This window comes from Haplochromis burtoni, unplaced genomic scaffold (genome assembly GCF_018398535.1).
Source record: "Haplochromis burtoni strain Fernald_Lab_line unplaced genomic scaffold, NCSU_Asbu1 Contig_370, whole genome shotgun sequence".
Lineage (NCBI taxonomy): Eukaryota > Metazoa > Chordata > Actinopteri > Cichliformes > Cichlidae > Haplochromis > Haplochromis burtoni.
The window spans coordinates 435004-449295 of NW_024582731.1; the positions used below are offsets into that span (position 1 = coordinate 435004).

General features: G+C 40.4%; 1 protein-coding gene across 1 annotated transcript in view; it reads left to right on the top strand.

Annotated features, from left to right (window-relative positions):
* Window positions 1-14292, top strand: part of itgav (integrin, alpha V) — a 40403-nt gene that overhangs the window by 19136 nt on the left and 6975 nt on the right. The window contains exons 10-28 of the mRNA XM_014340454.2: window positions 1033-1089; window positions 2390-2442; window positions 3930-4005; window positions 4580-4709; window positions 5015-5112; window positions 5685-5778; window positions 5949-5994; window positions 6937-7044; window positions 7239-7294; window positions 7402-7553; window positions 7734-7871; window positions 8086-8153; window positions 8261-8399; window positions 8621-8713; window positions 9001-9080; window positions 12317-12397; window positions 12711-12816; window positions 13212-13370; window positions 13949-14083. Coding sequence (XP_014195940.1) covers window positions 1033-1089; window positions 2390-2442; window positions 3930-4005; window positions 4580-4709; window positions 5015-5112; window positions 5685-5778; window positions 5949-5994; window positions 6937-7044; window positions 7239-7294; window positions 7402-7553; window positions 7734-7871; window positions 8086-8153; window positions 8261-8399; window positions 8621-8713; window positions 9001-9080; window positions 12317-12397; window positions 12711-12816; window positions 13212-13370; window positions 13949-14083 — 1869 coding nt within the window. The remainder of the gene's footprint in view (window positions 1-1032; window positions 1090-2389; window positions 2443-3929; window positions 4006-4579; window positions 4710-5014; window positions 5113-5684; window positions 5779-5948; window positions 5995-6936; window positions 7045-7238; window positions 7295-7401; window positions 7554-7733; window positions 7872-8085; window positions 8154-8260; window positions 8400-8620; window positions 8714-9000; window positions 9081-12316; window positions 12398-12710; window positions 12817-13211; window positions 13371-13948; window positions 14084-14292) is intronic.

Here is a 14292-nt window from a genome sequence, read left to right on the forward strand (position 1 = left end):
CTGCCATGCGATTACATTTGTTCCTGACCACCGAGAACACTCACGTTAACTTTTATCGAGTGGAAAAAAAGTTATCTTGTTTATATTATGTTAACATAGCTGTGTCGCTAGCGGTCACGTAGCACATCATTATATACCAGCTAGCCCAACTTCAGTAACCCTACAAACGTCACTGCTGTTTAGTTTTCTGTCTTCATTTATGTTGGAAGTGATAGCTGTACGTTTTAATTTGTTTCCAAAACCCTGCAGTCAGGACATGCTATATTGTATTTAGATAGAAGCTAACGAGCTAACTTCCTGCTAACTTCTAACTCCGTTAAATGTCATAAATTCCGTTTTCATGGATGCCTGGATGTTAAACTCAATTGTTACACCTGGTAGAGCAGAACGCTGATCATTTTATTAAAGATGAAAGACTTTAGACAGTTTTTCAACTCTCAGTAATGCCATAGTGATCGTTTGATATATGGACCTGCAGCGGAGTTTAGGCCCAGACACGGCTAGTGACGTGACGTCAGACTTAATGACCGGATAGAAAAGAGTAAGAAAAGAAGACATAATGAAGTACAAATCTCTCTTGGGTTTAATTTTGTAGTTTGGAGTCACGTCCAGGATATAAATATTGAGGTTTGTTGATTAATTTTTAAGTAATTGTTAGAGCCAAGGGTATAATGCAGCTGATGTGGGCTATTATAAACCAGTGAAACTGCTTGCACTGGCTTATTACTGCATAAGTGAAGAAGTGGCAAAGATCAGAGAAAGTTGTATAGCAGAAACAGATTTTTTTTCCCTTTCATAATGTCTGGTAAACTTTTAGAGGGGCTGGACCCTTAGATTAGGAACCAGTGCACAAAGCTGGCTTCAACGGTGCTGCTGACATTTGATGATTCTGTGTTATTACTGTAAATGTGTTATGTCAATAACAGAAGCAGAAGATGCTTTATTATTGTGAGATGCACAGCAGCACTGCTGAGTTCTAAAAGCATTAATGGGGATTTAGCTGCTGATCTGTGCTGTGTTTCGATGTTTTAGGTGAATATCTTTAACGGCGCAGTCATGGAGTCCATGATCAACTTCACAGGGTCACAGGTGAGTTGTGGGACAGCCATACTCTGTGGCACAGAAAGCCACAGCTGCATGTTTCAAAGTGGGTTTGCCCCTGAGGATATAATCAGTAAAACAAGGGGTGGAGAAAAACAAAAAATCAGCAGGCGTTCTAGATCAGTTTACAGATTGCACGAGGCCAGTTAGAAATATTGGAAGTTGACACGGGTGTTTGGTTGCCTGGAGGAGACGAGCATCAGCGTGCATTTTAATGTAACAGCTTGTACTATACCGTTTTGAACCTGCTTTGAAATACGGTCTGATTGTGGTTTATTAATGAGCTGTTCACCAACAGTTACTTTTCAAGAAGCTGTAATCCAGATGATATTCACTTATTACATTGAGCAAAATGATCGATCATGTCTACACAGAGGGGTTATATTCAGCTGCACATTAAGCATCTCAGTGAGCTGCAAATGTTTTTTCAGTTTGCTGTAAAACACCTAAATGTCAGAAGAACAGAGCAGTTTTTCCTGCTACCACAAAGAAATGTGCTGGATGCCTTTTTAGTAATGGTCAGTGTCAGATGGCAAGAAGAAGAGAGCTGCTCCTGTATCCACTGTATTATTATTTTGGTAGTTCTTAAGGGTTGAAGAAACCAGGCTTTGGATCTTTTTAGGTGTAGAAGATCCTGTGAACACTGATCTTAAATCAAGATGTAAACTGCTCCAGATGCAGATGTAGCAGAGGGGGAGGAGGGTGGGGAGGAAAACAGACTGTCATCGCTCGAGTTAATTAGTTCCTCCTCGTTTTCCTGTCTGTCCACCATAGCTCCCTCTCTGAACCTTGTAACCTCACTTTTCAGTTTCCTGCTGCCTGCTTTCTCTTTAAAGAGACAGACGCCTCTCCCTGACGTCAAGCCTCTCACTCCTCCTTTAGTTTTCTCTGAATGTCTTCTGTTTATGCGATCTCACCTCTGATATCATTGTGCTAGTCACTGGGTTGTGGTTTGAGAACGGCCTCTTATTTCTCTCAGAAGCTGCTAATGGCTGCTGATTTCTTTATGAGGAGAAACATCATTCTAGCTTGTATCAGAGATGCAGCCATTACATCACAACTATTTACAGAGATATAACATTGAGTTCCTAAAGACTATTAACTTCAAAAGGCCACAATAGTCTGACAGGCAATAAATGCTTTTGATTTTGTAATGCTAATATAATATACTTAAATAAAAAGTTCAATCTAATGATTTCCAATCTGACCAAAATGTTTGTGACTGCGTGTTTTCTTGTGTAAACTCATGATTCCATCTCCTCGACTCTCCTTCACTCTCATCTTGTAGATGGCCGCGTACTTTGGACATTCAGTTGCAGCTTTTGATGCCAACAATGACGGGTGAGTACGTGTTTGTGTGTGCTCATACAATTTCCCCATCTGTGGTTTAAGACAAGCCCTCCAATAAAAGAATAGATATATTCTTCTGTACGTAGATATCCGTACAGCACCATCCATGGAATTTATGGCAGAACAATTTTTGTCACCACAGTGCAACAACAGGATGACAACATATTTCCACTGAACTGTCTCTCTTTGCAGTTGGTGGCAGATGGGGGTATTATTTGCTGTGTTTTGCTGCTATTTGGTGTGGTTCTGTGTGTATGTGTGAGTGTGTATCAGTGTTTTCTGCCGTGTTAAAGCTACATATTAAACCGGAATCCATTTTTCTTTAAATATCTGAATCCTACTTCCAATCACCATTAAAATGACAAGAGCTGACACTTAGAAGAGCTAATGTTTGTCCAGCTTGGGTAGTGTTTGGGGGAAATATGAATGGCAGATATTTTTATGTTAATGCATCTCTAAAGTAGACTTTGGTGTACTTGTACCCTCGATAGTGAAGTGAGCTCTGTTATTTTCTCTTGCGAGAGCTCCCGGGTAATTTAAAAGCACATTGAAGACTTTTTACAACTGCTTTTGACCTCTGGAAACACTCAAACTTCAACACTGTTCACTTTGCTTTCAGCTTGAGCTTTGATGGCCTCTTTTAAGTGAAACCAGAACACGGCTAAATTTGGAGTGTTTCGAGACTTTACACGTTTGCGAAGTTTGCGGTGGTTCATACACTTGTTTACGTGTTTAGTTGTGTGCCAACTAAAATAAGTGGTGTGAGAGAAGCTGGGTGCTAATGCCATCGCTTTAAGGAAGTGGCGAAAATTATCAAACACAACCACCAAACCTCTCAGAGGATGTTTGACCATCTTATCAGTGTTTCTGTTCAGCATGCTAACAAACGCTGACTGCTTGTTCCCATCTGCTCCTGTTGTGAGAGTATTGTGTTAACTGGTTGATGATGATAAACAGCTGGTTGGTCTCTATTGGTGCGTTTAAGAAAGAGGAAATACTGAGTGTCAGTAAATCTATTAAAATCTATTTATCTGGCAAATAATCAGAGTGGGTGAAATGTGGGTAACATCGTGGAAATGTGATACTAGAGTTGTTGTTGTTTATCAGTCGACACAGCTCTGATGTCTTCTGAGTGACATTTAAGTCTTTCCGCTGTTGTTGATGGAGCAATGCTGCACGGCACCTTCTAAAGTAAAAAAGCAGTTGAGATAAAATCACTCCATACTGAGCAATTCGATGACTCGGTGTATAGTTTTGTTTAAACAGCCTTTTCACCAGTTCTTGTGCCATCTCTGTCCTCTCTACAAGCACTCTTCTTAGTGTCAAACAGATCACAAAGGGATGTAAAGGATGACAGACGCTTTGCCCTTACTGTGTTTTAGTTATAAATATAAAATGCAGATGAATGAATATTAAATGAATATAATCAAATAATAAGTAATCTGGTGTTCTTATTTTGTGTTTCATCTGTCTGTCAGTAATATGGATGTGTTCGTTGGAGCTCCTCTCTTCATGGACAGGGGCTCAGATGGAAAACTGAGGGAGGTGGGACAGGTAGGCACACACAGAGCATCCGTTGCATATGTGCATACATACATACTCATACTGTAAAAGTGTTTGACAGATTAGGTGAACTGTGCTTTCTTTGTTTTTTATTAAAGAAAGCAAATATATTTAGCTGGAAACTCATCAAATTTGTAAGAAGTAATTTGAAAATTAACAACTCTGTGCCGAAGTATGAAGCTATTTTAAAATAGTGCTGTCAGTGTTAATATTGTTAAAATGAAGTTAACAAGAGTTAGCTAAGGCGTAGGGCTGCACGGCATCAAAGCATGCCGCAAGTTAGCACGGATCGCCCCGTGCTAACTTGCTAATGGAGATTTGCCGCGTTAATGCAGTTATGGCGTTAACATTATTTTAACGAGATTAACGCTGGCAGCACTAATTTTAAAATATTAATACTGTAACACAAATTTAAGGCAAAGGGTAAATCTTTCCAAAATATGAGCAAAATATAAAAGATGTGGAGTTTTTTGTTAGGCTTCAGTTTGTTAAAACTGTGTGTGTGTGTGTGTGTGTGTGTGTGTGTGTGTGTGTGTGTGTGTGTGTGTGTGTGTGTGTTCTTCAGGTGTCTGTCTATCTTGGTCGGGGTGGATTTTCCTTCCAACCACCTCGGTTGCTCACTGGGTCCGAAGTTTACGCCAGATATGGCTCTGCCATTGCAGCGCTAGGAGACCTGAACATGGATGGCTACAACGGTAACAGAGAGCACGACAATACACCACCCTCTCCCCCTCCGGTGTTTTAGCTCTTTCTGTCTTTGTGAGGATAAAGTGAGCCACTAACCAGTTCAAGCCCCCACACATCCCTTTGATGATGAAGACCAGTTGAAACAGCGATTTAAAACTGAAATTTGTCCACAGATACATATGTGTGTATACAAACACAGACACAGGTCCCTGCTGAAGTATACATGATTTAGTAAATGCATCAGCTGCTTTTCACCTTGACTGCTACACAGTAGTTCTTTACCCACTCCACATCTCCCTCCACTCTTCTCCAGATGTGGCCATCTCTGCTCCTTACGGAGGCCCCAACCATAATGGCTTGGTTTACATCCATAATGGCAGCCCTCAGGGGCCCAAAGCATCACCATCCCAGGTAAATGCCACACCTGCCCCTTCCATTTACTGTGTTTATATACACTTTAGTTACCCGCTTATAGTTAGATTTCTACAGTAACTGGATTTTGTAAATGTTATATAGGTGACAACTTTTATTCTTTGTTTTTATTTTTAAGACTTCTGTTTAGTGTTTATGGTGTGAAGCGCTGTACACAGTGAAAATCCTGCCCACACTCTGAAGTCGTCACAGGCAAAGACTGCTGAAACCAGTGATTCTAACCTCACTGAAAATACAGCAAACATAAAGTTTTCACTTAAACTGGTTCACAGTTAGTCTGGGATTACCATAAAACCCTGATTAGACATTCAAAGAATGGCTGTAAGAACTATTTTAGTTATGTTTGTTTTTAGTTTCACTTTCAAATCAGCTGATTTAGATAACTGGATTCAGTTCTGACCACTGTGCAGCTGGTCACGTCGATGTGGCCTTCCCACATCCTCCCAGTCACGTTGGTGTGCTATAATTTTTAGCTGAAAGGAAGTTTACTACTATAGCAACAAGAGCTCCAACATAAACTTTTAATTTGAAATGTTTGCCTCATCTCTCAGCGCCTGGAGGGCAAATGGGCATCCAGTTACATGCCCCCTAGCTTTGGGTACTCCATGTCTGGAAATACTGACATAGACCAGAATGGATATCCAGGTAAAGACACACACACACACACACACACACACACACACACACACACACACACACACACACACACACACACACACACAGAAACGTGTACATGTAGAGAAGCACAGCAGGAGGCAAATGAATGTCAGTAGCTGTGCTGTGAAAAAGAGCTGATGTGTGTTTCTGCCCCACAGATTTAATAGTTGGAGTGTTTGGAGCAGACAGAGCCGTTTTATACAGGTAATCAAATCCTTAATCTACACTGCGTGTGTGAGTGTGCTTGCCTGCTGTGACTGTGTGTGTGTCTGTAATGCTTCTGATAGAAGCTGATGAGTTTAATGAGCAAGGCCACCTCTGATATCAAAGAGCTGCTGTTTTCATTCAGCTCCTACTGGCTTTACAGATGCTATTAGGACACGTTCAACCTTCATCCCCGTGCTCATTTGTTTTTGTTTGTTAATATTTATGTACATATATATCCTAAATGTTTAATGTGAACCCTTTTCATACCGTCATACTCATTCATAACCGCTTAGAACAACCAGATGTGCACGGAGTGTTTCCATTGTTGAGGTCTTGAAACCAGATGTGATGAGTGAGTGGAAGGGTTTCTGACTGGGGCACTGTACGCTCAGCTGTCAATTGCAATAACTGCTTTCTAAAACGTACAGTAGAATCAGTGATGTAGATCATGCAGTTATTATGGAGGCATGTACTCAGATCAAGTTAAAGGAGAGTTTTCCAGAGACTTGTTGCAACAACAGCTGTCGACCCCCTGCTGGACATTAAGAAGAATGCAGGTTTAAGGCCTAGAACATTAAGTAAAAGTGTTCACTGGAATTCCTAAAAGCTTGTTTTTCCATACTTAATTTTCCAAAACAAACCAAATGCAGGACGAACAACAAGGTTTAAAAACAGCTTTGTCCCAGCAGCCATGGCAGCCATGTGACATGATGCTGTGTGGTTTTTAAATACTTTTGTCCGTCTTAATGTGTTCTGCCTTGAGCACCTTACAAGGCAATTTTTTAAATATACTTTTAAAAATCATTTGTAAAATGCTAAATGCTTGATTAGAGCTGTAACAGTCGATTAGTCTTTCATCAAAATCTTTCATCTTAATAAGCAACTTTTTTGTCGCTTGTATTGTCACTGACCTAACCTCGGTGTATTGTGCATGTACAGAGCCCGTCCAGTGATCAGTGTAAATGCCACGTTGGACATCACACCCCTGATCATCAACCCTGAGGAAAAGAACTGCACACTGTCTAATACCAGCACACCTGTATCATGGTGAACAGTCACATTTCTACTAAAACATGTACTTGTAGTCTTTTCTGACAGGTTTTTTCTTTTTCTTGTCAATACGTTCGGTTCGCCTGCACACATAAACACCTACAGTCATCCTTTGCTGTGCATTTTTGTCAACAACTGATTGAAACATCATTGTTAAACATTATTAGGGCGACTCATGTGTTGTTTTTCAGTTTTAAGGTGAAGTACTGTCTGAAGGTCAACGGCCATAGGGCTCCAAACCTGCTCAGTAAGTAAATCTGCAGAAGCTACATCCCATTTTCCCTCCGCACAACAAGAAGAGTTGCATTAGTTGTGGCGGTGCAACATTCACATTTTGTCTAATAACTCTCCCAGCTTTCCGAGTGGACCTCATGTTGGACCGCTTGAAGCAGAAGGAGACGACTAAGCGTGTCTTCTTCCTGCACAGTGGCACCTTTCAGTACTCCAAAGACACGACTGTGTCCAACGGCAAAGGGCCGACCTGCGAGGAGCAGTGGGTCTACCTGGTGAGCGAGTCACACGGTTTAGGATCACAGGACTAACACAGGATGAAAGATGCTTTTAGAGATGCATGTTAACTGGATTTGTGACCACAGAGGTTTTCAAAGTTTGAAGGATAAAAGGAAAATGCTTCCCAGGAATGGATTTACAAACATGGCTCTTTATGTTTCCTCCTGCTCTGTCAGGATAATCGAGAGTTCCGGGATAAGATCACTCCCATCTCAGTGTCGATGGAGTACAGTATGAACTACCAGCAGGCTGCAGACAAAACGGGATTGCAGCCTATTGTTGACATGTCATCTCCATCTGAAATCAACAAACAGGTAAGTATGTGCAGCTTATTCAATGAATGAACAGCGATCTGTGACTTTTAGGGCCTTTGGTAGTCATGTTGGCATGTAGAGAATGATAGTTCACAATTTATTTTTTTGATAATGAAGGCTTTATAGTAGTTTGGACCAAACAATACTGAATGACTCCTTTTATTTATTGTTCTTTGATACTGAACATCTTCATCTTTGCTCTTCTCTCCATCAGGTTCATATCCTGTTGGACTGTGGGCCTGACAACATCTGCAAACCTGACCTCAAGCTGTCGGTTAAAAGGTGAGAAAACAAACTCAACCTAAGTTAAACCAAAAAGTTTTGCCAATGAAATCAGGACGGAAATTTAGGTTGAAACCCTCAGTTTAATGTTCTTTGCCTCCCTTCAGTGACCGTGACCAGATTTACATTGGCGATGATAACGCTCTGACCCTGGAGATCACAGCTGAGAATCAAGGCGAGGGAGCCTACGAGGCCGAACTCCACATCTACCCTCCGCAGCAGGCTGACTTCAGCGGTCGCAGTCAGGTAATACAGACACCACTCCACTTTGCCCAGATTCAGGCAAAATCAGTTTAATGTTCACTTTGAAGTGAGGAGATACATTTTCCTGCTGCTGTACTTTGAGAAATAAAGCTGAAAAGTTCTTGCATTGGAATGTTTGTTCATAAAGTATTACTGTACAATCCAGTTCATCATTGAGCTGGTAATAATTCTTGTAATAATCAGTGATGTCTTATTTTTCTTAGGCCCTGTCTAGGCTGTCCTGCGCCTACAAGAAAGAGAACCAGACTAAAATGGTGGTGTGTGACCTTGGAAACCCCATGAAGGGAGGAACTAAGGTCAGTGATCGGTGCATGTAAAGACACACACACACACACATAGGAGTTGGTCCAACTGGAAGTTGATCAGAAGGGAAAGAAAACTTTAAAGCACATTTGATTTGCCTGAATAAATATCTGAATCAAATATATTGAACTGCAGCTTTAAAATCAGAATACGTCAGTAATGAAGTTTCGATTATTTTGAGTGACCTTTGTTCACCAAATCAAGTCTAGTGATGTCTGCTGGAATTTCTTGCATCCTCCTGCTCACTGATTGGCCCTGTCCCTGTGCTCTCATTGGTCAGATGGTGGCTGAGTTGGGGTTCAGCGTGCAACAGCTATCAGAGGACGACACATCTGTCCGCTTTGACCTGCAGATAGTCAGGTACGGAACAGTGTTTGGTCTCTTTGTTCTGACCCTGCTTTAACTCATCAAATTTAACCCATTTTGATATTTGATAGAAGCAAAAATACCCTGGATGCTACGCTTTTGTATAGGTGCTATAAATGTTTGTACACCGAGACTGTTCCGGGACAAATTCGACCTGAATCGGTTCAGATCAGGTGGATTTTAAATCTTGGGGAACAGTAAAACTGTGTAGGAGTGGTCATATGTGGTACACATAAGAACAAAGGTCATAATGAGGTCAGATGGTGCCTTCACACAGAAACAAGAGCTGTAATAGGGTGGTGGGGTGGTTAGGAAACAGGGCAAGAAGGTTCCTGGTTCAAATCCCAGCTGGGGCCTTTCTGTGTGGGGCTTGCATGTTCCCCCTTTGCCTGCTGGGTACTCCAGCAAAAATGTGCGTGTTAGGTTAATTGTTGATTCTAAATTGGCCATGGAGGTAGATAAAGTGCTGTATGAAAGTCAATGTGTGACTAGTAGAAAAATGCATTACAAACATTTCATTAGGATTAATCATCAGTTTAGTTTGGTTATTAGCAATGTTCCCTCTAATTTTTCATGTGTCTGAGTGAACACACAAACTCCCTGAGCGGTCCCTCGGACCACTGTGAGCAACATTAGACGTGTGCACTGTGGTCACGCCAGCATCGAATCCATCCAAGTCACATGGTTTATTAAAATAATCAAATTACAGCATTTACATTTATGTTAGACGACTTTTAAATAACTGCTTTAGCCCACTTACAATGAAAATTTAAAAAAATTGTTCATGACCTGTGTAGTATGTTCACACTATTGGAAGTAAGTAGTAGTAGTATGTTTTTGCTCACAGGCGGAGAGTGTTTTCGAGCGTTTTCCTTATAAAATGCAGTTTTTACCGTTTCTTCCTGCAGTAAATATAAACAACGACAGTATTCAGGAAGAAAACCAAACATTGCATATATTTTTATCATAACTCTGGTTTTACGTGGCCTATCAACACGATTTAAAAACTGGTGTAAAGTCCACACTTTTTCAATTGTTCCGTCTGTCCTGCTCACATCTCCAATGATTCTACACGTTGTCATTAACGTGGCTTCACTCCACATCAGCCACGCCGCTTTGCTAGCTAAAACACCGGTGTCGGCACATAAGGACGCTGTCATAGTCTGTCAACGACGTTGATTAGCTGCGTATATGTGAATCGCATCATTGGCTGGACTATGGGATAAGGTGGCATCGTTCTAATCCCATACGGGAGCAGCCAGCCACTTACTGACTAACACTGCAAAACAGAATTGTTAAAGTTTTAATTTTAATTTCAATTCAGGTTAGATTTTTTTTTTTTTTGTGCGCAGCACAGATTTTCTGTGCGCAGAGAGCGTGCCAGCAGTGCGCAATTGCGCACGCAGCTTAGAGGGAACATTGGTTATTAGTCAAATGGGCTGTTTATACATTCTAAACAGATCTGTTGTTTAAAAATTGTTGTACACAATCACTATGAGGGACTCTCTGGCCTTGGTCAAAATTGAGTCGAACTTACTTCGAAGGCCTGAAATATCAACAGTAGGTAATTCTGGGTAATTGTAATGAGTGCCGCATAGTGCCACCTACTGACAGCACTTCAGTTTTTGTTTTCTTTTTCATATTAGCACACAAACACTGGTGTATAGAGAGGCAAAAGTTACACAAAGACTAAAATCAAGACTAAAATAAAAATAAAGTTTTCATTTTGTCATTATGAGGAATTAATGGTAGTCTCAAGAAGTGTTTAAAATGAAGGATTTCAGTACATCCTGTATCCAGTGTGAAATGATAAGGACTCTGCTGTTATTCCAAGGACACAAAAGAAAAGCAGGGTACAGTAGCATCAACACACCTCAGAAGGTTTAGCGTGATAGAAGCTAACTGCAATCAGACTGAGTGTTAAGCCCACTTAATTCATTAAAGCAGAGCTGTTTTCCTCGTCTCGCTCATCTGAATGACAAAAGCCCTGAAACTGTGAAGGAAGCAGCTCCGTCTTCACATTCTTCTGTGTTAGTGTTTTTGTACTTCTGTGGCAGAGAGAGAGAGAGAAGTATGTTAATGAAGGGTTTTCAGCAGTCTTTGGTTCGCCTCCTCTTCAGCTCATCGACACACTCGTACTGCACAGCAGTTTCACTGCTCCTTAAATGTGTGTCAGGAGATTTCTGAAGGCCGTTTCTCTCTTTTTGTCATCATCTTTGACATGTACAGATTAACTGTTTTAACCTTTTCTCATATTCTTAAAACTTTTTAAGGTAGTTATCTTTATTATTATCCGTTACATTTGACTTATTCCTGATTTATTTTTGATTTCTTTCATGAGCTCTACATATTAGCAACATTGTTGGTGATTACTGTATTTATTTGTCAGGTTGGAGCAACAGATTTTCAGTCAGTTAGTTGCAGTTGAGTGTTGTGATGTCTTTGATTTGCAGTTTGGCACTGACAGCATTTTGTTCACGATAAGCACAAATGTAGAATTTAGCACTTTAGCATCAGGTTCGAACTTTTAATCAGGATTTTACTTTTTTTAGTATTTATTACCATCATTCACTGGACTTATTATTCAATAGTGTCTTTCATTTTATTTTATCTTCATCTTTATTTGCCTTTTTTATGACATATATCTTCTTTGAAATGTCTTTTAGATGCTTTACAAATAAGAATAGAGTAATCAATAAGTTGTAATATTTCTCCAGCCATTCATTCATTTTCTTCAGCTTATCCAATTTAGGATCCTTACATTAGAAATGTAACAGACTCCAGGACTGAGTTGCTGCGCATAAGATATGGTTCTGGCAGAGCCTATCATAGCTGTCCTAGGACGAGAGGCACGGTTCCCCCTGGACAATTAGGGCTGGGGCTGAATCATAAAGACAGACAACCATTCACTGCATTCAGACCTGTGCGCAGTTTGAATTACTGATGTAACTAAACCTGGCACAGTGGTTAGTACGATGGCCTCGCAGCAAAAAGGTCCTGGGTTCAAATCCAACCTCTGCGTGTTCTCCCGTGTCTGTGTGGGTTCTCTCAGGTGACTCTGGCTTCCATCTACAGTCCAGAGACGTGTGTGAGGTTAGGTTATCTTAATAAGGTTAGATCATTGTATTGTGATGTTGTTTATTTTAACACATTTAGGGGTTAGGGATTTTGTTTGTTTGTTTGTTTGTTTTTGGTCATATGAATGTGACTGTTTGTTGTTGATTTTTCAGCTCTAACCAGTTTGACAACACCAGTCCCAAAGTCACCAGCGTCATCAAACTGGCTGTACTCGCTAAAGTCTCCATCAGAGGGTAAAACGCACAGAAACACACACTGCTGCTCCTGAAGGTGTTTCTCTTTCTGCTTAAGAAGCTTCAAAAGAAGAGGCTATAATTTATATGATTTTCCCAATAGTGTATTTAAATAATAATAATAATTGATAAGCTTGTTGCCTCATCTTTAAAAAGGGATGAGGCTTTAAAAGCTACAGAATTTGTACAACTATAAAAACAAAAGTGTTGACTACACCCTCGTTTAACTGGTATATCTCTGACTTTGAAACTTGCTTTAAAAACAAGTTTTTATGATTCCAGCTTCACATTGTTCCTTAAAATGTTTTTCCAGGTCTTCATCCCCTGGTCAGGTGTTTATTCCTATCGCCAACTGGAAACCGAGAGACCCTCCTGTATTTGGTGACGACATCGGACCACAAATAGTACACGTCTACGAGGTACAGGCACACATGCACGAACATGCAGGAGAGACGGGTGATTCTGTTTTTTTTATCTCACTGATTTAACTAAGACTGCACAAGATGATAATATTATTATTATTATTATTATTATTATTATTATTATTATTATTATTATTATTATTACCAGCAAGCATAATGTAATGTAGGTCAAGCTGACCTCATGATTTCACAATGAATTATGCTATATGAGACTGTATTTCTTGGTCTCCCACCCTTTTGGTATTATTGTATAGTTCAACTGCTTTTTGTTTTTTGAAATGATTTATTAGAGCTTCACAGTCACAGGTTTAATGCCAGTGGTTATTGAAAATATTTCTTCTGTATTTTTATTTCTTTGGACTGAGATTAAAACTTGCATTCCCCTTTCACAGCTCCTGAACAACGGTCCCAGTACGTTCAGTAAGGCAGCGCTGGAGGTCAAGTGGCCATACCAGTTTAGAAACAGCTCTCTGCTCTACATCACCAGCTACGACACAGAGGGACCCATCAACTGTACCACTGACATACAGATAAACCCACTCAATGTCTCTGTAAGGCACACAAATACAGAAACACCACAAATGCACACCAATACTCAAACAGTCCACAACATACAGCTTCTTTCCACAGTTTTGTCACCTGTTATCTTAAAGATACTTCTTCTAAATTTGTGCTTAAAAATATGACTATCACAACCATGGATTATCTTAAAGAGATCAGCTGACATTAAACTAGTGCTAGGCTGTACTTTATACCACTTTGTACCAAAACATGCTGAGTCAATTTAACCTTCAGTTAAGCGGCCACATCATCACAGGACACACCTGCTTACAGTGGTGGTGAGAGAAAAAGGCAAAGTCTCTTGAGGAAATGGGGTAGCTAAATCAAATGTTCAAAGTCAAACAGCAGCGCAGACCAGAAAACATGTCAGCACCAGCTGATAAAAAGCTGCCCTCTAGTGGTGAAAAGTTTTTGTTGAATTCTTCAGTTTGTAATTAGACAAAGTAGCTTTAAACACCAATAAGAAGTATTTTTGCTGTTCCAATTAATAATGTGATACAGTGGCAGTGCTCGTTCTCTTACATGTTTCCAACAAATAAGCCTTTCTTTGTGTGTCTGTGTCTTTCAGAACCCAGTGAGCACCTCAAAGAACACCAGCACTGTTACGCCTGGAGGACGAGAGTCGGAGGGACGGAATCAAAACAGCGTCCGCCAGAGGAGAGATCTGGAGTCCAGAAATGCAGAGAATGACCTGCAGACACTGGTAAATCTACACAAGCACATATGCTTTGAATAACCCATTTGTATGACATGAAATTACACCTTGACTCATGCCTGATCGTGCTAAGAACAGCTGATGCATCCCAGCAGCTTTAGATGACATCTCCCAATCAAATTGCGTTCCTAAAGAAAAGCATTCATTTGACTCCCGCTGTGCTTCTCTACATGTACACGTTTCTCTGTGTGCGTGTG